This window comes from Microtus pennsylvanicus, chromosome 11 (assembly GCF_037038515.1).
Source record: "Microtus pennsylvanicus isolate mMicPen1 chromosome 11, mMicPen1.hap1, whole genome shotgun sequence".
Taxonomy (NCBI): Eukaryota; Metazoa; Chordata; class Mammalia; order Rodentia; family Cricetidae; genus Microtus; species Microtus pennsylvanicus.
The window spans coordinates 62,600,255-62,623,041 of NC_134589.1; the positions used below are offsets into that span (position 1 = coordinate 62,600,255).

Sequence of the window (22,787 nt, forward strand, 5' to 3'; positions counted from 1 at the left end):
GCTTGATCAACAACATTAAGTGTCACAGGAAGAGAAAAGGGTGTTGCTATAGAGATGAATAATTTTCTTTGGTATGGATCTTGGTTTAGTAATACAAATTTAAGGTCAATTTTGTTATATTGTGTATATGTATTTCTAATCTTGATTAAGGTATTATGTTTGTCCAGCTCATTTAAAAATGTGTAAAGGGGCCGGGCGGTGGTGGCGCACGCCTTTAATCCCAGCACTCGGGAGGCAGAGGCAGGCGGATCTCTGTGAGTTCGAGACCAGCTTGGTCTACAAGAGCTAGTTCCAGAACAGGCTCCAAAACCACAGAGAAACCCTGTCTCGAAAAACAAAAAAAAAATAAAAATAAAAATAAAAATGTGTAAAGTATTAAAATTTTAAAACACTTAAATGCCATATTCTGAAGGTCTCTGAAAGATTTGAAGAATATCTAACTAATTGAAATATATCTCTATATATCTAGAAAACCTAACTAACATGACCACAAGCTTGAATATTACAAATGATTATCTATTAACCTATATTTCTTAATTATACATTACATTTTAGCTCCTTTACAGTCAAAAATTCAAAAGTAACACAATAAAATACATACTCCAGAATCTCTGTGAATTTTCCATTTCTATGTGGCTTATTTTTTTTATTCCTTTTAATCTATGACTATCTGTACCCTGTCTCTTTAAATACGTTACCTTTTTTTTTAAAAAGCATTAACTTTATTTTATGACTCTCCATACTCTTTTTCTTCTCTCTCCCAAGTATGTACATTTATTCAACACTGTGACCCATTTAGAGGTCGTTTGTGTCTGAATCTGTCCTATTGTGAATCTGTAATTTTTTATTGCCCAGGAGCACTTCTTATAATGCTAAGCACTTCTTAAAAACTTAAGCTGCGTCATTGCTCTGGTAATACGTCAGTGTCTGCTTGCCCTGCCCAGTCCAGCATGGCAGAGCTGCTCACACCTCTGAGCCGTGCACATCACCTCACTTCCAGGCACACAGCAAGTTTATGTTGCCATCAAGCAAGCTGCTGCATTCTGCTCACAAACCCAACTCAAATGCTCTGTAGCCGGACCTCCTGCCTGAAAAAGTCAGAGGTCATGCTGGCAGCTTGGCCCAGAAAGCCTGCATTTAAAAACTGCCACTTTTTTTCCTGCTGCAACTGCTGAGTCAGGAAAATCTTTCCTAAAGGGTCTGCAGCATGTCGCCAACAAAAAGCAAAAAGCTTTGTTAAACTCTCACTATATTTTTTTTTAGAATTTTGTTTTAAGCCCTCTCAGGTTTTACATGGGTATAGTCAACCACGTTGGAGTGGCAAACTGTTGGAGAGAGATGCTATGGACCCACGGCTGGAGATAGACATGCTGAGACTTTGCTGGTAAGCCACTGCCATGTGGTGATAAACAGATTAATAAAATGGGTTAAATTAATATGTAAGAGTTAGCCAATAAGAAATTAGAGCTAATGGGCCAAACAGTGATTTAATTAATACAGTTTCTTCGTGGTTTTTGGGGGGCTAGCTAGCCAGGTGGCAAGGACGAACAAGTGGGCCCTCCTCCTACAGGGTGTGATGTGATGTGTATGTGTGTGTGTGTATGTGTGTGTGTATAGGGGGTTAAAATGTGTGGCTCCAGCTTGGCCATCAGAGCCACACACTGTAGTCTAGGAGATTCAGTACTTTCTTCTGCAATAAAGGTTCTGCAGAGCAAACTTCATATCTTTGTTCCTCAGACAATAGACCACTGGGTTCAAAGATGGAGTGAGGACAGAGTAGAAAATAGATGCCAGGCGACCCTGGGTCAGGGAGTACCGAGAGGCGGGCCTCAGGTACACAAAGCTTCCAGTTCCATAAAACAAGATGACTGTGGTCAGGTGAGAGGAGCAGGTGGAAAAGGCCTTCCACCTGCCGTCCACTGAGGGGATGCGGACAACTGTGTACACGATGCCCACATAGGAGAGGACCGTGAGGGCGAAGGCGCTCATGATGATGCAAGTGCCAACAGCAAAGCCCACCTCCTCATTGAGATGGTAGTCAGTGCAGGACAGTCTCATGACTGGAGGGATGTCACAGAAGAAGTGTTCAACAACATTGGGTCCACAGTAGGGGAGGGAGAAGGTGTTGAAAGTGTGGAAGGCAGAGTAGACGGCCCCACTCACCCAGGCAGTGACCACCAGCTCAACACGACATTTGTGGCTCATGATGGTTCCATAGAGCAGTGGTCTGAAGATGGCCAGGAACCGGTCATAAGCCATGGCCGTGAGCAGGAAGCATTCAGTAGATGCAAGTGTGATAAATACATAAAGCTGTGCTACACACTCGAGATAGGAGATGAGCCCCGAGCCTGTGAAGGACATAACCACTGCCTTGGGGATGGTGACTGAAGTGTAGCACATGTCCAGGAAAGACAAATTCTTCAGGAAGAAGTACATGGGGGAGTGGAGCCTCCTGTCTCTCATCACAGCTGCAATGATGGAGATGTTCCCCAGGAGGCCGAATGTGTAGACAAGCAAGAAAAATGGGATGACCACCAGTCTCAGCTGCGGGGTATCTGAGAAGCCCACGAGGATGAAGTGAGTCACTCTTGTGTGATTGGACATGTCTGCTCGAATTGTGTTCAGATGCAGGGGCCACACACAGCTAGGGAGGGGACAGCAAGAGGAGGCAGGCTCAGACGTGTGTATGCAGCTCCATGTTGTCTACATGGTCATGGCTTCCATCAGAAAACTATCACTGTGAAGCAGCTCATCTAAATGGTATTTCAAAGAACTCAGGAGGAGGAGGGAGAGGGGGAGAAGAATTGGCTAGGGAGGGGTTAGAGCAGGGGAGAGAGAGGGCACACCTGCCAATTGTCTATTGCTCTTATATTCTTCAGGGAGTCAAGTGGGAAGTAGTCCCAGGTGTTTGCTCTCTATGTATTGAAGCAAATCAGATCATAAACATTTCAATGTTGTTTAAAAGGACAGTGTTTCCTTTTTAAATTTTACTCTCATTAATATAACACATTTCCTTCTTAATAGCCTACAGATTTTCTGAATCCTCATTTTCTTTCTATTGCTGATTCACCTCTCTCTCTTTCTCTCCCTCTCTCCCTCTCTCTCTCTCTCTCTCTCTCTCTCTCTCTCTCTCTCTCTCTCTCTCTCTCTGTCACACACACACACACACACACATGCACACACTTTTTTTTACTAGTAATTTTATTCTTATTTTTTCTTAAGGGACTTTTTAAAACTAAAATAATCATTACACCATGACGGTTGTGGAAATATCATTAATTGAGGAACACATGTAATGTGAAATCCTTGAGTTCTATGTTTCTTTAAATCCTTGTTCCTGGAAGCCTTGATTTTGTTTAATTTTTCCTCTTGCTGTTTTTCTTTTACTCTGTGGTGTGTGATGTAGGAACACGCTGCACTCTTTCTCTGCCTGTAGAGAAGGTCAGTGTCGGACGATGAGCCCTCAGTGGACATTAGTGAACGGGCAAACCAAAGCAAGCATCCATGGTCTCCCTCAGACATCAGCCTGGAAGACTCGCTCTGAAGCAGAGCTCTATGTGGTCTCAGCTGTGAGTGAGCTCACGTGTGTGGATAAACATAACCCCTCCCCCAGACACTCGCTGTCTTCCAATGTGTAGGCTGCTGGTTAGGTTTTAAAGAATATGTTATATCTATGGAAGTATCTTCTTTCTGTGGACCCCTTTTTGGGTTCATCAGCATCTCCAGAGAAGATATCTGCCACAGGTGCTGACAAGGGGAGCCGAGGTTCCCACTTTTATTACATATTCTCCAACCCTCTTGACTGTACTACTATTTGGCTGAGAACCTGCAAAAACCTCCATGCCAGAGAGGGGGGAACAATGCAGGCATGGGGCTCAGTGAAGGCACTGGCAGCAGTCTGGGTGCTGGACTAGATTCTGGGAGCTGGAGGGAGCAGTGTGGGGATTTCCCTTCGAAAAGGCAAAAGTGCACAGCGCTTCGGAAAGGGCAAAGTTTGTAGAAAGCACCAGTGCACGGGTACTCTGGCGGAACAGAAGTGGCTTTGGTCTCACCTGGAATTCCTGATCTAGCTCACCAGCTATGTCTCATCAAATGGAAGGAGAAGTCCTTGAAGGAGCTGGATGTGGATGAGTGGGTGTAGAGGTCCTGGTAAAAAACCCCAAGTTTTCTGAGACCGGAGCTCAGCAATGAAGTGCAGTGGCTGTTCTTCCACAGGATCCAGGTTCAATTCTCAGCACCCATATGCCAGTTCACAACTCTCTGTAACTACAGTTTGATAGGATCTGACAGCCTCATACAGATATGCATGTAGACAACACTCCATGTTCATTAAATAAATAAATTTTTATAAAACCCTACGGTTTTGTTTTCAGTTTTGTAAAATCTACGGAAATACAAGCAATGTAATTATTTTTCTATAAGACAGAGCTGAGAAAGAGTCTGCACCTGTGGAAGAGGATTAACCTTGGGAGGCACTGACCCTGAGGGGTCAGCAAGGTGAGGACAGGAAGACTCTAGGTTCATTGGTGTGGTGACTGTGATTGTTACCTTGACTGAGGCAAGGTCCTGGTGACTGTGGGCCAGGTGCAGCCTCAGTCTTCACTCCCTCCATCTTTCCAGTCACCTCTTCCTAAACTGACATGCTAATCCCTGGCACAAGATACCACCTCTGGTTTTTGAAGACATCAATTCCAGATCCTGTCTGGTTTGTCTGGTTGAATTACCACAGTATCTGATGTGGCTGGGCTATAGATTTTGCTAGAGTGTGGTATGAAAGTTGAAGATATTTTCTAATGTCATTTGTGAAAATCAGGGACATTTACAACATTTTTCTTTGGCCTTGTGGATACTTGTACCTTCTAAACTTTGAAACATGGCTCCTCTAAGAATGCCCTTGTTAATGTAGCAAACACTACACACCAAGATATCTGTGATAATATCTTTACATTGAATTCTTACATCATAAGTCTCTCCATTTGTCTACAAATGATGATAACATTGCAGTCTCTGTCTCTGAAAAACATGTTTTTATTACTCAAAGCGTAACTTGGTTAGGAGCCTAAAAACAACTTACCAATAAATGCATGCATAAGAAAGTGATGTGATATTACTGACCTGTATAAACTGTGGAAGATTTCTGTTTTGGACTTTCCTCCTTATTGTCACTAACTGGAGTGGTTGCTCTCTATTATTAAAAGAAAATTTTATTAGTCTCTAAGGGCATGGGGGTGATTTCTCACCGAAAACCAGAATAACAGCAGAATTGTGTTTTTGTTCCTATCTCACTGAAGTAGTATGAGGTCCAGGCTCATCCTCCTTGTTGACATTCTCCTTGTTGACAGAGAAAGGACTTACCTCTTTCCTATAGACTGTGTCCCCTGTGTGGATTTTACCACTTTTTATCCATTCCTGCATTGGTGGGCAATTTGGTTGTTTCTGTAGCTCAGCTACTTCCAGGAGTGCTTTAGCTGACATAGTAATGCAAACACCTCTTTGTCTACGTACTCAGAGTTGGGTGTAGTAGACCCTGAGACTATTCTCATCCTACCTTTCTGAGGATCCTGCATTCAGGTTTTTGTAAGTGGTAAGAAAGTGAGGGATAAATGAATTAGCTTAACTTATTCTCTGGTGCTCAGGCACTGAAATATCACATAAAACCTAATAAATTATCACTAGCCAAAAGCTGAATAAGGCCTGTAATCACAGACTTTGTGTGATGGAATAAGGAGAATCAGAATTTTAAGATCATTCTTGGTTGTCTAGAGAGTTCTAATGTAACTTAGGATACATGAGGATCTATTAATTTAAATACATCCAGAAAATATATCAATTTATTATATTAAATTATATTATAATATTAATATATTATAATAAATTATTAATTTATTATATTAAAAGATGTAATTCAGTTCAGAATAAATCATACAATTGGCCATATTGTGTCTTCCGTGAGGAGGAGAGAAATGAATGCTTGTGCTCAGCCTGCTTTCTCCTTTATACAGTCCAGGGTCCCTGCCCACATGGTTCTGCTTCGCACATCAGTTCATCTAAGCCAGACAATCCCTTGTAGAGATTCTCAGAGGCTAGCTTAGTGTGAGCAATCCCTCAAAGTGTGCCTTGAGTTTCATCTTCTAGATGACTCTAGATCTGATCAAGCCTGTGAGATTAAATATCTTATTCCTTAGCAGGAGAAGTGGGGACCTGTCTTTTCTCTCGGTAGATGGAGTTGAGTCCTGACACCTGACATGAACTGAGGATAAACACCCCCTGCGATGTTTTCTATTGCAGTCTCAGTTCCTAGCGCACAGGGGCCTGAATTTCCAGAGTCATATCTCTGGTGCGTTTAAGATTCTGCTTTCCCCCACATCAGCTGATTAACTGAATTTAGATACAGTTTAAAAGGCAGATTTTTGATTGTGTGTATTATTTCCAATTTTTATGAGTTTCTAACTTTAGTTCCTAGACACTGTAAGAGAAGGACCAGCTTAGACTCAGACCAAAAACAAAAGAGACAATGAAATACAACACTGGATACAGAGCCAGTCCTTGTCCACTCAGATGCTGCTCTGCATTCCCTCCTCAGCGGGCATCTCTCTAGATCTGGAAGCCGCCATCTCCCACCCCAGTGATTTAATTATCTTCTTTGAATTACACAGATGTTACCCGGCTTCATTTACTGCAATTCTGTTATCAGCCATTTTTACAGCTGTTGCTTAGAGAAAAGGGAATTCTGGCCATTGGTGGTCCTGACTGACAGAGAGACGCAGGCAGGCTTCATGGTGGTGCTGGCAGAAGACATGTGGAGGAGGCTTCAGCTATCTAGATGGCGGAAGAGTGCTCAGGAGCAATGAAGGATGGCTTTGAGACACATGTGAAATGGGAGAACTCCCTCTATATAACCTTTGTACTTCTTCCAATCAGATCTTTCAATGAAAACATAAGCTTTTTACGTTATTGCTGGTGAATGAGTTATTAAAAACAGTCTTAGTTTCTATACCATTTCTATCACCAAAATGCTTGATTTGGGTATGAAATTTTAGAAGATAGAATCCAACATCATCTTCCAGGCATGGCAGGGTAGAGTAGCTAACATCGCAGACCCAGAAGCAAAGAAAAGTGGAATGCTAGGATTCTTGGCATTGGTCTCCTAGGTGACTCTAAAACAGTCAAGCTGACAGCAAGGCTCAATCTTCACATATGCATGTATGAGAACCTGCTCAGGAGCAGGCCTTGAGTTAGGAATTTTATTTTCTGAGATGCACAGTATGTGCCTCCAGCAAGTTACTATAAATTGCAGTTTCCTATAAATTGTTATTCAGAGCCTACATCCTTTTGAAAATATATAGGCAGGTAGCAAAAGATGTCCCCAGTATAGGATGAGGCACCTGTATGCATATTTAAATCAAAGTGTTTTCTCAGTAGAGTCTGGAGCTGAGGTTTGAAAACCAAGGCCTTTTCTGGTCAAGTCTAAATCTGCATTGGCCTTAACCCCATTTCCTCACACTTTTCCTGATGTCTTTCTAGCTGATGCTGTTTGTCCATGAATGGATGCATCCAAAGCTTAATAGCAGACTCATTTATATTCATATTTTGACATGAATATAATTTCAAAAGAGAATATGGTGTTTCAGCAACCCCAAAATCATAAAAACATGCATCAAAATATAACTCAACCTTCAAAATAGAGTAGAGTCAAGCCAGAAGTGAAGAGGTCACACTTTGGCACCAAGTATCTTTGTGCCTTTTGATTAGGGATTTCTAGGTGTTGCAGAGGGTCAGGTGAGATTCCTGAGCACAAGCAGCTCAGGTGTCAATGAGCAATGGTGCATGTGTCTTGGGGGGGGGGCTCTTTTTGGAGTTGTCTGCAACTGCAATGCCTGTGTTCTTCCTTCTGTTTCCTGCTTTGCCTCCTGCTCTTGAGACACTAGGGCTGTGTTTTCACTATATTGCCACCTCTGCCTTCCACATAAAGATACACTGTTTTCTCTTTCATTCTTTCATCACTTCCACAAAGGCCAAATGCTGACCTCACCTCAGGGATGCTGACTCCACCTCAGGGATGCTGACCAGACCTCAGGAATGCTGACCCAACCTCAGCGATGCTGACCTGACCTCAGGGACGCTGAACCTCAGGGATGCTGACCTGACCTCAAGGACGCTGAACCTCAGGGATGCTGACCCGACCCCAAAGACGCTGACCCGACCTCAGGGACGCTGACCCCACCTCAGGGATGCTGACCCGACCTCAGCGACGCTGACCCAACCTCAGGGATGCTGACCTGACCTCAGCAATGCTGACCTGACCTCAGGGGTGCTGATCCAACCTCAGGGATGCTGACTCGACCTCAGGGATGCTGACCCGACCTCAGCAATGCTGACCTCACCTTAGCAAGGCACTCTATGTACAGCCCACCAACAGTTACTCAATGACTCCAAACCTCAGGAATCTAATGTCTAACAGAGATGGAAAATGTCCTTCTTAAACAGAATTCTGCCAGGCTCAGACAGTAACTAAAAGCATCTGGTGCACTGAACCTTCCCAATAAATTTGGCTTCTTTTGATCTTTCCTACTTGGTTCATTTTGGAGAAAAATTCACCCTATGACGGCACAGTTACTTCCAGTTCTACTTGGGTTGTAAGATTCACAGGAGGCCGGGCTCTACTTCTGAGTGCCAGGCATCAGAGAAAGCAACTCATGATTCCTGCCAACTCAGAGAGCCAACCACTAATATATGTGAATACAGTTGAGAAGATGGTTTTAAGTCAAGCTTATTACTTAGTTGACCTTGAATTCACTCTCTTTTCAAGAATGCCTTAAGCTTGCAGCATTCCCATCAGGTCCTTGTCAATATTCTGAGTTGGACTGAAGATAAATGAACAATTTAGAGACCGTAATTTACAGCAGTTGCTATTCCAATATGTAAATAAGCCTGATAGGCAACACCACATATTCTGTCTTGTGCCCAGTTGATGATATACTAAGAACCAGTGGTGAAATCATACTTAGAGAAGTTGTGATATACAAATGCTGAGCTTTTTCATAAAAAATTTTCTCTAATTTATAGACCTTCAATTTTCCTAAAACAAGAGCAAGCTGATGGATACATGATGAACATATAACTTGCAATTAAGCAGAAAGGATATGTTTTTTTATTTTGTTTTATTTCAGTCAGCGCTTACCTGGAGGAATGATGCTCACTTTCTGTGTTCAAAGGTCATCAGTGGTGAAATGAACAGTAGGAGTGTCTCAGGTGGTAACTCAGCTGCCCTGACAAGGAATTGCTGGAAGTGTGGAGGCATGAAGCTGTCTGATTCCCCTTGTATGTCTCAAATATTTTGAAGTGATTTACCTTCCAGTTCATCTGGGAAAGCAGATAGCATGCTTCAAGATGTCTGGGGAGCTTGCTCTGGGAATATGTTTGGTTCCTGTCAGGTACCATTGACTAAGACTTCTCAGGGTCCCTATGGGTTATCTTAGAGAAATTAAAAAAAAGTTTCCTGGGGCTACATGAAAATACCAGTTGGTATAAAAAAACTGTGGTTTGATTTTTCAGAAATCTCAGACTTGAGGCTCTATGAGGCAGATATATATTTTAAGACAAAAAATATCTGTATTCTATGTAGGCCATAAATATGAAATTATGGAATATGAAATCACCATTTTCCTTGTCCAAGTTCTTAGAGTATGTAGAAGCATCAACCAACTCCACTGCGTTCTTATAACTGCTGCTGTGATCTGTGACACTAAACATGTGATTCCCCCAAAGCCTTGCTTTGCCTTACAGATATTCACGGACAATGTTATTTAAATGGTAGGCTTACTATTGCATTCCATCAATGACCCATTGAAGCTTACAGCTAATTCCTTATCTGTCATGTACAACAGGATCTATCATTCTTTTAAATACATCTAGACTGGTGGACAGAAATCCAAACTCAACACTGATGGGGCTTGGGAGGAGGACTATGAACCTGAGGCCATCGTGGGCTATGATACACAGTCCTGTCTAAAGGCAAACAAAGCAAAGAAAATGTGTGTGTGTACCTACACTATTGGCATTTCCTCTACTATATCTACTCTAATATAGTTTGTTTCTTGACAGTTGTCAAGGTCCTTGTGGAAACACAAATACAAAAGGAAACAGAAGCAAATCTAAAGTCTAAAAGTCTATTGGATTTTGTTGTGTGAAGAAGTTCATGTAACCAAAGCTCTGGACAAGCAAAACATGAGCATCAACTTGGGTGTCTTTCATAGTCCTCCAATCAACATATCCCCATGCATAGTTGGAGGGAATCTGATGAGCAGGCACCCGTGTTTACCAATATGCTCTGACTGAGATTTGTATCTGACTTCTTTGAATTACACTTTGCATGTGAGCTTCATGCATGTTCTTGTCTATATTTCTTTCTTTTTTCTGTTTGACTTTCCTTTTATTTTTATTATTTTATTTTTTATTAATCCTTCTTGTTTTAATTTCTTTTGGATAAGAATGTGTTATATATTTTTTTCCCATTCCCCTTCCCTCCTCCCCTCTCTCCTTCCACCTCCCTTCTCACCCCACACTCCCAATTTACTCAGGAGATCTTGTCTTTTTTTATCTTCCTAAATGGATCCATGTATATCTCTCTTAGGGTCCTCTTTTGTCTCTCTTAGAGTCCCTATTTGTTACCTTGGTTCTCTGGGATTGTGGCCTGTAGGCTGTTTGTCCTTTGCTTTATGTCTAATATCTACTTATGGGTGAGCACATATTATATTTGTCTTTATGGGTTTGGGTTTCCTCACTCAGTATGGCTTTTTGTAGTTCCATCTATTTGCCTGCAAATTTGAAGGCATTATTGTTTTTTTTTTTTAACCGCTGAGTGGTACTCCATTATGTAAATGCATCACATTTTCCTTATCCATTCTTTGGCTGAGGGGCATCTAGGTTGTTTCCAAGTTTTGGCTATTATGCTGCTATGAACATAGTTGAGCAAATGCCCTTTGGTGTGAATATGAATTCTTTGGGTATATGCCCCAAAGTGATATTGCTGGGTCTTGAGGTAGATTGATTCATAATTTTCTGAGCCATACTGAATCCAAACCGCCTGTACAAGTTTGCACACTCACCAACAATAGAGGAGTGTTCCCCTTACTCCACATCCTCACCAGTATAAGCTATCATCAGAGTTTTTGATCTTGGTCATTCTGAGAGGTGTCAGATGGAATCTCAGAGCTGTTTCATTTGCATTTCTTTTGTTGATTTTGGGCATTTCCTTAAGTGCCTTTGGGCATTTGAGATTCCTCTGTTGAGAGATCTCTGTTTAGATCTGTACCCATCTTTTAATTGTATTTATTATTGGTCTTTTGATGTATAATTTCTTGAGTTCTTTGTATATTTTGAAGATCAGTCCTTTGTCAAATGTGGGCTTGGCAAAGGTTTTTCTCATTCTGTATGCTGTCATTTTGTCTCGTTAAATGTGTCATTTGATCTACAGAAGCTTCTCAGTTTTAGGAGGACCCATTTATTAATTGTTGCTCTCAGTGTCTGTGTTATTGGTGTTATATTTAGGAAGTGGTCTCCTGTGCCAATGTATTCAAGGGTACTTCCCACTTTTTCTTCTATGTGGTTCAGTGTAGTTGGTTTTATGTTGAGGTCTTTGATCCATGTGGACTTGAATTTTTTGCATAGCAATAGATAGGATCCATTTGCATTCTTCAACATACTGACATACAATTATGTCAGCACCATTTGTTGAAGATGCTTTACTTTTTTCCATTTTATAATTTTAGCTTCTTGTCAAAAATCAGGTGTTCATTTGTGTGTGGATTGATATCAGGTTATTCAGTTAGATTCCATTGATCCACATGTCAGTTTTTATGGCAATATCAAGCTAGTTTCATTACTATAGCTCTGTATTAGAGTCTGAAGTTAAGAATTCTGCCTATAGAAGTTTCTTATTGTAAATGATAGGTTAGGGTTAAGCCTAGGGTTAGGCTATCCTTGGTTTTTTGTTTTTCCATTTGAGGTCTGTGAAGAATTTTTCTGGGATTTTTAATGGGTATTGCATTGAATCTGTAGAATGCTTTTGGCAAGATTGCCATTTTTACTATAGTAATCCTACTTATCCAAGTGAATGGGAGATCTTCCATTTTCTGATGTCTTCTTCAATTTCTTTCTTCAAAGATTTAAAGTTTTTGTCATACAAGTTTTTCAGTTGTTTGGTTAGAGTTACATCAATATATTTTATTTTATTTGTGGCTATTGTAAAGGGAGATGTTTCTCTGATTATTTTCTCGGCCCTTTTATCATCTGTATATTGGAGGGCTACTGAATTTTTGAGTTAATCTTATATCCTACTACATTACTGAAGGTGTTTTTCAGTTGTAGTAGTTTCCTGGTAGAATGTTTGTGGTCGCTCGTGTATAGTGTCATATTATTAGCAAATAGAGAAAGTTTGATTTCTTCTTTACCAGTTTGTATCCCCTTGAACTCCTTTTGTTGTCTTATTGCTCTAGCTAGGACTTTGAGTACTATGTTGCGTAGATATGGAAAGAGTGAACAGCTCATCTTGTTCCTGATTTTAGTGGGATTGCTTTGAGTTTCTCTCCATTTAGTTTGATGTTGGTTGTTGGCTTGCTCTATATTGCCTTTATTACGTTTAGGTATGTCCCATGTATTCCTGCTCCGTCCAATACCTTAATAATGAAGGGGTGTTGAATTTTGTCAAAAGTTTTCAACATGTAATGAGATGAATATTTTTTTTTTCTGTTTGCTATTATGGTGGATTATATTGATGGATATTAATATGTTGTACCATCCTTGTATCTCTGGGATGAAGCCTACATGGTCATTGTGGATGAGTTTTCTGATGAGTTCTTGTATTCAGTTGCTAGTATTTTATTGAGTATTTGTGCATTGATGTTCACGTTCAGTCACTTGGTCTGTAATTCTCTAAGTTGTGTCCTCATGTGGTTTGGGTATCAGGGTGACTGTAGACTTGTAAAAAGAGCTTGGCAATGTTCCTTTTGTTTCTATTGTGTGGAATAATTTGAGGAGTATTGGTATTAATATTCTTTGAAGTTCTGGTAGAATTCTGCACTGAAGACATCTGGTCCAGGCCTCTTTTTAGTTGGGAGATTTTTGATGACTGTTTCAATTTACATAAGGATTATAGGTCTGTTGGCGGAGGCCACTCATATTTTCTCAGCTGCCCAGACCTAAAATAATCACAAAGCAATTCTATTATTTGCAATACTGTTTGGCCAATAACGTAAGCATCTTTCTAGCTAGCTCATCCATCTTACATTTACCCATTCCTATTATCTGTGCATCGTCCCATGGCTGTGGTTTACTGGCAAGGTTCAGGTACGTCTCTCTCCTGTGGTGGCTACGTGGCATCTCTCTGACTACACCTACTATCTCCTCTTTTATCCACTTGGGATTTCTGCCTTGCCCTGTTTTGTGCTACAATGGGCCCAAAGCAGCCCAATACGTACAGGAAGCATACTCAAAGTCACCACTAGGGATATGTTTTAACATTGTTTCTTTTCAATGTAAAGTTCTCAAACATTTCTTTTCCTTTGTGCCTCATTGGATTGATTTCCTCCTTCATTGTGCAAGATTTTTTGCTTTGATATAATCTTACCCAACCATGTTTGCTCAGTTGTCTGTGATTTGGTGTCATCCCTTCCAAATCAGGTTCAGCCCAAACCATGGTAATTTTTTGGTAATTTTACTATTTGGTCTTATATTTAATCGTGCAATTCATTTAGGCCGATTTTTGGATGTGGAGTGAGGTAAGTGTCTAATTTCATTCTTCTTCATGTGGACATCCCTTTCCCCACACCATCATATTTGAAGAGACCATTACTACCCCATCAAGTGGGTTTAGTTTCAGTAGTTTTATATAGTAAGAAAATATGATATAAAACTAAATTTTATTTCTGCTTGTAACTAAATCCATACAGTAAAGAAAAAAGCCTAGGAACAAGCATTTACAGCCAACAGACTTTCAACACAGTGCCAAGAATAGGAGGGCTAGGAATGGGGATGGTACCCAGGGCTTGGCACACGTCAATGAAAACAAAACAAATCCTGTCAGTCTTTTGTGTCTTGATGGGGAGACTTTTTGTATCTCACGTTTCAGAGAAGTATAATAAGTAAACAGGTGTTGGAGCCTGCTCCAACAAATTTGGGTGAAGTATCTAGAAGGGGGTGCAAGGTTGAGGAAATGGCAGATTGTAAGAAATTGAGACAGAAACCACAGGATAGATCCTGATGGTGAATAACATCCAGATCAGAGTGTACTTTAGAGTCTGCTTCTACACAAAAGAGAATGAAGCACAGCGCAGGCAATCAGTCAGTGTCTAATCACAAGACCATTCCAGTCCTTGGGTAAGCAGCTTCAGTTTCCATCTTGATGTTCCTGAGGTTTGGCATCAGCAGTATTCTTTCTACTAGACAGTGTGCTCTTTTCTCATGGGCAAAAGGTTCTTTCCCATGGGCTTAATTAGAACTTTCTCACAGTGCTCAAGGATGCTGGAACAAGCAGAACAAGCAAGCTTCAACTCAAATATCTTTTTTTTTTAAAGTCAGAATTGACTTCAGGTGAAATGTGGTCTACCACGAACAGGCTTGGCTCATGAGGAGAACAGCCTCTCCATTCAGACCAAAGATTCGTGAAGCGACCACACACTCACAGGGAGACTTTTCAAAACACTTCTGAGAAGCATAGTGGCCAGGCTTTGACCTGGAAACTTGGATGGTGGCTCCTCTTAATGCAGTGTCCTACAGCCATCCCAGGCAGGAGGGCCACCTCCTCACAGAGAGGACAGGGCCTGGGCTTGCTCGATACAAAGCAAATTTCAACCAGACTTTATAAGGATCATTTTAGCAGTGCCTCTACACCCAACGTCTATGCCTGGCTTGCAACCAGAGTGAATGTCTGCAAACAGCTGCCTAGTGGACCACAGTCCCAGCCAGTAATTCCACCTGATGCATACGTCGTTCCACCTTTGGTCTCACTGGAAAACGGAATCCAGCAGGTCCCCTTACCCAACAACAAAACAGAGGCAGCACCTTAGTTAGAGATTAAATGCACACGCTGGCTGTCCTGTATCATATCCACTTGACCCTGAAGCACCTATCCTCAAAGTGCACCTATAAAGCCAAGTGTTTGCATGTCTTCAAGTGCACAGAACACACTAAGGCACAAGGTATTAGATGACCCAAAAGATCATGGTGCCTCCAAAAAATGTAAGGTGATACAAGACTCCAAATGATAAACAAAACCAAGAAAGCTCTAATAATGGACCAGAAAGAAATGGAGGTTGGTGACATTTTAAGACTGAGAAAGAATTCTGGGTCGTGCTGATAAAACAGGTCTATGATCTAGGAGGATGTGCACACATCCTTCAAAGAGTGTAAGTTCAGCTCTAGAGCCCTTCAGCAAAGTGCAGAGGGCAGCACAGCGAGCCACAGTCGTTTCTGCCTCCCAGTGCATATGGAAGCTCTACTTCAAAGTCATCATATGTGATATAAAAACATTCACACTTTCATCAAGCTATTTCATCCCTAAAATGAGTGCTGAGCAGGTGTTTTTATCTTGAACTTTCAGTTTGCTTTGTTCCAGTATTAGTCACTACAGAAATCCACGACTGCTAAATTGCAGAGGACAGCTGACCCTGTGGTACCAGTCCTAAGTGATGCGTCTGCAGCATAACCTACACCTAAGAGTCAAGGACAAGCATGGAGGAGGCAGAAATGTGTTAGCACACGGAGAACTGGGACACCTGCTGAGAGGTCACGTCTTCTGGACTCAACAGTAAAGCAGTGCCCAAGAAATCTCAGTTACAGTGTTGTCTAAATAAGAGAACTGGATAGGGAGAAGAGTAAGGGTGGAAATGATGTGAATACAGTATGCATGTAGGAAATTCTCAAAAAAACTAAATGGATTTAAGTGAAAAGAAGTGCAATTAAAAAATTAATATTATAACATATAAAATTAATAACATACTAAAAATAAAACATTTTTGTTGAAAATTCTAGAAAAACATGTTTTTATATGATGTGTTTCATTAACAAATAATTTATAGTGTATTTGAGTTCATTATTATTGTATATAGATTTTTCAATGTAATCATAGCTGTACCAGCCAAACACTCTTCACTTGAAGATTAATAATGATGGTTTTCAAAAGTGAGGTGTATATTCATCAAATTATTTTTTTTAAGAGATGGAGACTTAAGTAGCTCAGCATTGCCTCAAATTATACAGAGAAAAAAGTTAATTTTCTTTTCTATTTTTATTTACTTTTTGTTCATTTGATTTTTTAGACAGAATTTCGCTGTGTGGCCTGGGCTGTCTTGCAAATCACCCTGTAGATCAGGATGGCCTAACTCACAGAGATCTTTGTTCTTGGGCTTCCCAATGTTGGGACTAAAGGCATGTGCCACCACCACCCAGCTCTTTAAGAAAGTTTATTTTCCTTAATTTTAAATTTTATATTTTAGATGCTTGACTTGAGAGTCAGAGCAGCCAACACTAATGTAAGTTTTGAGAAACAAAATTTGATAAGTACGTCAAGATACTGAGTTGGGGTGCCATGATTGTCACAAATAAGAAAAAGGACACAGACTTCTTACTGAAGACTAAACCCTTGTGAGTTCTCCTTATAATCCCAACACTTGGGAATCAGAGGCAGGAAAAGGAGGAGATCAAACAGCACCTCAGACCAATCCCTGAAATATACAGAACAAAACCACATTTCTCATAAACTGATTTGAGTAAATTCTTAATTAGAAATGAACTTAAATACTTCATCTGAGAGTGGACAGTGTCCAATTATAAATACATGTGCACAAAGACAAAGCCCGGAGCAAAGAGACAAAAGTCTGTGATTAGATCACATTGCAGAGCTTGTCAGAGAGACAGTGACATTGGCAGTGAGAAATACTGTCTCTGAAGCATGCAAAACTCAAAAGGTCCATTTGAGAACTATGATGAGGATGCTTAGAGCTGACACAGTAAAATCCCTTTTATGGTCAGCAGAAGATATTTGGCGGGAATCCAGTAATAGTACATTATTCACAGTGAAATAGAGGGAGAGATAGAGAATCTGGTTAAAGAAAGAAAGTCTATTCCATGTGGGGACTTCAGAGACACTCAATAAAAACAGTGCTGCTGAGTTCTCCCAGAGCCTGGGAAGAGTGAGTCAAACAGTCCCACTGGCTGTCCATTTCCTTGTGTATAAATTCAGGTTCTGCAAACAGAGATGGGAACAAGACTGAATGAGCTGTCTAATTCATCCTGTAGTAGAAGACTGGGCAGTTGGAAAGCAGGTCAGCATAGGGTTGAACACCAACACTAAACAGCTTCTCCAGATGAATAAAAAACAGACATCTCTGGTAGCAGACATACAGTTTAGTTGTTTGCCTTTTTGTCTCAAGAATCTACTAGGTATAATTTCTCACTTGATTTAAGACATTCAGTTTATTTCTTATAAGATTCTGAGACACATAGTTTAATTTTTAAAATGCTACTATTTATGTGTGGATCTGTGTGTAGATAGTGTACATGGGTCTGGGTGCCCCTGGAAGCAGGAAGATGGTATAGAATCCCCTAGAAGGAAGGTCACTGCAGGGACTGTGGTGGCCTCCTGCAGGTTCCACAACTGGCCATGTCAGCGGTGTCAAGAGTCACAGGAAGGGAAAATGGGTGTGATTTGGTGTGTGTGTTGTGGAGGGCATTGAAACGCGTGGCTCCAGCATCTGTCATGACAGCCACACACTGTAGTCTTGCAGGACTCAGTATTTTTTTCTGCAATATAGTTTTTGCAGAGCAAACTTCATATCTTTGTTCCTCAGACAATAGACCACTGGATTCAAAGACGGAGTGAGGACAGAGTAGAAAATAGATGCCAGGCGACCCTGGGTCGGGGAGTACCGAGAGGCGGGCCTCAGGTACACGAAGCTTCCAGTTCCATAAAACAAGACGACTGTGGTCAGGTGAGAGGAGCAGGTGGAAAAGGCCTTCCACCTGCCGTCCACTGAGGGGATGCGGACAACTGTGTACACGATGCCCACATAGGAGAGGACCGTGAGGGCGAAGGCGCTCATGATGATGCAGCTGATGATAGCGAAACCCAGCTCCTCATTGCGGTGGTAATCAGTGCAGGACAGCCTCATGACTGGAAGGATGTCACAGAAGAAGTGTTCAACAACATTGGGTCCACAGTAGGGGAGGGAGAAGGTGTTGAAAGTGTGGAAGGCAGAGTAGATGGCCCCACTCACCCAGGCAGTGACCACCAGCTCAACACGACATTTGTGGCTCATGATGGTTCCATAGAGCAGTGGTCTGAGGATGGCCAGGAACCGGTCATAAGCCATGGCCGTGAGCAGGAAGCATTCAGTGCATGCAAGTGTGAAAAACATATAAAGCTGTGTTACACACTCGAGATAGGAGATGAGCCCCGAGCCTGTGAAGGACATAACCACTGCCTTGGGGATGGTGACTGAAGTGTAGCACATGTCCAGGAAAGATAAATTCTTCAGGAAGAAGTACATAGGGGAGTGGAGCCTCCTGTCTCTCATCACAGCTGCGATGATGGAGATGTTCCCCAGGAGGCCGAATGTGTAGACAAGCAAAAAAAATGGGATGACCACCAATCCCAGCTGCGGGGTATCTGAGAAGCCCACGAGGATGAAGTGAGTCACTCTTGTGTGATTGGGCATGTCTGCTCGAATTGTGTTCAGATGCAGGGGCCACACACAGCTAGGGAGGGGACAGCAAGAGGAGGCAGGCTCAGACGTGTGTATGCAGCTCCATGTTGTCTACAGGGTCATGGCTTCCATCAGAAAACTATTACCACAAAGCAGCTTATCTAAAGGGCATTTCAAAGAACTGAGGAGGAGGAGAGACAAAGGAGATGGGAGAGAGCGAATTAAAGGAGGCGAGAGAGGACACACCTGCCAAAGGTCTATTGCTCTTAAATTCTCCATGGAGTCAAGTGGGAAGCAGTCCCATGTATTTGCTCTCTATGTATTGAAAGAAATTGGCTCATAAACATTTCAATGTTGTTTTAAAGACAGTGATTTTTTTAAAAACTTACTCTCACTAATATAACACATTTCTTTCTTTGTAGCCTATAGCTTTTCTGAATCTCCTTATTTTCTTTGTATTGTGGTTTTATCCTACACACACACACACACACACACACACACACACACACACACACACCTGTAAACACACACTTTTTTTGCTGGTAATTTTATTACTAATTTTTCTTAAGAGACCTTTTAATTAAAAAAAATCATTCTACCAACACAGTTGGGCAAATGTCCTCTGCTGTAGAACACATGTAATATGAAACACTTATGTTTTAGGTTTCTGTAAATTCTTGTTCCTAGAAACAATGATTTTGTTTATTTTTCCTCCTGCTTTTTTCTTTTACTCTGTGTGATGCAGGAACAAGCTGCACTCTTTCTATGTCTGTAGAGATGGTCAGTGTCTGACTATGAGCCCTCAGGGGACATTAGTGATGGGACAAACCAAAGCAAGCTTCATGGTCTCCCTCAGACATGAGCCTGGAATACTTGCTCTGAGGCAGGGCTCTATGTGGACTCAGCTGTGAGTGAGCTCATGTGTGCGGACAGACATAAACCCCCCGACACTCACTGACTGAATGTGTAGGCTGCTGGTTAGGTTTCATAGAATATGTTACAACCATGCAAGTATCTGCTGCTCTGTGCCCTTTTCCAGGTTCATCAGCATCTCCAGAGAAGACATCTGCCACAGGTGCTGACAAGGGGAGCCGTGGTTCCCACTTTTATCACATATTCTCCAACCCTCTTGACTGCACCACTATTTGGCTGAGAACCTGCAAAAACCTCCATGCCAGAGAGCGGGGAACAATGCAGGCATGGGGCTCAGTGAAGGCACTGGCGGCAGTCTGGGTGCTGGACTAGATTCTGGGAGCTGGAGGGAGCAGTGTGGGGATTTCCCTTCGAAAAGGCAAAAGTGCACAGCGCTTCGGAAAGGGTAAAGTTTGTAGAAAGCACCAGTGCACGGGTACTCTGGCGGAACAGAAGTGGCTTTGGTCTCACCTGGAATTCCTGATCTAGCTCACCAGCTATGTCCCATCAAATGGAAGGAGAAGTCCTTGAAGGAGCTGGATGTGGATGAGTGGGTGTAGAGGTCCTGGTTACTGGGACTGGAGAGAGGGCTCAGCAATCAAGGACAGTGCCTGTTCTTCCACAGGATCCAGGTCAAATTCTCAGCACCCACATGGCAGTTCCCAACTCTCTGTAACTCCAGTTTGATAGTATCTGACACCCTCTTACAGATATGCATGCAGACAATATTACAATGTTAACTAAATAAATCTTTGAAAAACAACCTAAATTTTCTCATGTTTTATAAATCCCTAAAATATAAGCAATATAATCATATTTTTAGAAGACAAAGCTGAGAAAGAGTCTGCTCCTGTGGAAGAGGGTTAACCTTGGGTGGATTGATTTCTCACTAAAAGCTGCAACAACAGCAGAATTCCAGGCTTGCCCTCCTTGTTGACATAGGAAGGACTTACCTGTTTCTTATAGACTATGTCCCCTGTGTGGATATCACCACTTTTTATCCATTCCTGTACTGGTGGGCACTTTGGTTGTGTCTATAGCTCAACTACTTCCAGGAGTCCTTCAGCAGACACAGTAATGCAAACATCTCTGCAGTGTATGGATTTAAATCCCTTTGGGCACATACTCAGAGTTGGGCTTGCAAGAACCTGGGACCATTCTCTTCCTAGCTTTCTGTGGATTCCAAATCAGCTTTTTTTTTTTTGTATTTGGTAAGAAGGTTAGGTGATGAATAATTATTAGCGTAACTGATATTACAGTGTCCCAGGCACAGAAATATCACATAAAACCTTTTAAATTATCACTAGTCAAAACTGAATATGGCCTGTATTCACAGGGTATGGGAGATGGAGGCAGAAGAATCAGAATTCTAGGAGAGTTTTAGTGTAACCTGGGATACATGAGGGCCTATTGAAAAATGTTTAAGTACACCAAGAAAAATATATTGGGTACATAATTTAGTTCAGAATAAATAATGCAGTTGGCCATATAGTGTCTTCAAGGAGGAAGAGAGAAGTGAATGCTTGTACTCAGTCCACTATCTCCTTCTGATGAAGTTCAGGGTCCCTGCCCAGAATGGTTCTGCTTCACACATCAGTTCATCCAAGCAAGACAATCCCTTGTAGAGATTCTCAGAGGCTAGCCTTAGTGTGAGCAATCCCTCATAGGTATGCCTTGAAGTTATTATATCTTCTAGGTGGTTCTAGATCTGATCAAATTGGCAAGTGAGATTAAATATCTTAGTAGTTCTTTAGCAGGAGAAGTGGGGACCTGCCTTTTCTTTCAGTTGATGGAGTTGAGTCCTGACACCTGACATGAACTGAGGACAAACACCCCCTGCTATGTTTTCTATTCCTAACTCACAGGGGCCTGAATTTCCTGAGTCAACTTAGTTATTCAGATCTCAGGTGTGTTCAGATCCTGCTTTTCCCCAGATTAGTTGGTTAATTGAATTTAGATACAGTTTAAAAGGCAGATTTTTGATTGTGTGTATTATTTTCAATTTTTATGAGTTTCTAACTTTAGTTCCTAGACACTGTAAGAAAAGGACCAGCTTAGACTCAGACCAAAATTTTAGAGACAATGAAATACAACACTGGATACAGAGCCAGTCCTTGTCCACTCAGATGCTGCTCTGCATTCCATCCTCAGCGGGCATCTCTCTAGATCTGGAAGCTGCCATCTCCCACTCTAGTGATGTAACTGGCTTCCTTGAATTCCGCAGGCATCAGAGGAAGCAACTCATGATTCTTGCAAATTTAGACAGCTGATACATGTGAATATAGTTAAGAAGATGTTTTTAATTCAAGGTTATTAGTTAGTTGGCCTTGAATTCACTCTCTGATCACAAAGATCCCGAACTTGCAATGCCCCCTGTCTCTTACTCTGAAGTAGCTGGACTGTTAGTCTGGTTACATCAGGCCTTTTTCTTAGGATAATTGAAGAACTTTAGAAACCGTAATTTACAATAGTTTCTCTCCTAGTATATAAACAAGCCTCATAAGCAAAACCACATATTCTGTCTTGTGCCCAGTTGATGATATATTAAGAACCAGTGGTGAAATCATACTCAGAGTAGTTGTGATACACAAATGCTGAGCTTTTTTCTAAAAAATTCTGTAATTTATAGACCTTCAATTTTCCTAAAAGAAGAGCAAGTTGGAGATACATGGTGAGGACGTCTCTTGCAATTGTGCACAGAAGATATTATTTTTCAATTTCATTTATCTCAGTCACTCTTACCTGGTGGAATGATGCTCACTTTCTGTGTCCAAAGGTCATCAAGTGATGACATGAACAGTAGGAGTGTCTCAGGTGGTAACTCTGCTGTTCTGGCAAGGAATTGCTGGAGGTGTGGATGCATGAAGCTGTCTGATTTCATTGTGTGTCTAAATATTTTTAACGTGATTCACCTTCCAGTTCATCTGGGAAAAGAGACAGCATACTTTGATATGTCTGGGGAGCTTGCTCTGGGAATATGTTTGGTCTGTCAGGTACCACTGACTAAGATTTCTCAGGGTCCCTATGGGTCATCTTAGGGATATCTTAAAAAGTATTTCCTGGGGCTACAAGAAAATGCCAGTTGGTATGAAAAAATTAAGGTTTTATTTTTTAGAAATCTCAAACTTGACACTCTTTGAGACAGATATTTTAAGATTTATAATATATCTGTAT

At 41.4% G+C, this 22,787-nt stretch overlaps 2 protein-coding genes across 2 annotated transcripts; both read right to left on the minus strand.

Annotated features, from left to right (window-relative positions):
• Nucleotides 1-1,677: 1,677 nt before the first annotated feature.
• On the minus strand, nt 1,678-2,604 carry LOC142860770 (olfactory receptor 5AR1-like). The gene has a single exon (XM_075992490.1). The coding sequence runs from the start codon at nt 2,602-2,604 to the stop codon at nt 1,678-1,680; it is 927 nt and encodes a 308-aa protein (XP_075848605.1).
• A 15,182-nt stretch (nt 2,605-17,786) lies between these two features.
• Nucleotides 17,787-18,713, minus strand: LOC142860771 (olfactory receptor 5AR1-like). Its single transcript, XM_075992491.1, has one exon. The coding sequence runs from the start codon at nt 18,711-18,713 to the stop codon at nt 17,787-17,789; it is 927 nt and encodes a 308-aa protein (XP_075848606.1).
• Nucleotides 18,714-22,787: the final 4,074 nt, after the last annotated feature.

What these genes read in the sequence shown, in the direction of transcription:
- LOC142860770 (XM_075992490.1), bottom strand. Translation starts at nt 2,604, where the DNA reads ATGTCCAATCACACAAGAGTGACTCACTTCATCCTCGTGGGCTTCTCA.
- LOC142860771 (XM_075992491.1), bottom strand. Translation starts at nt 18,713, where the DNA reads ATGCCCAATCACACAAGAGTGACTCACTTCATCCTCGTGGGCTTCTCA.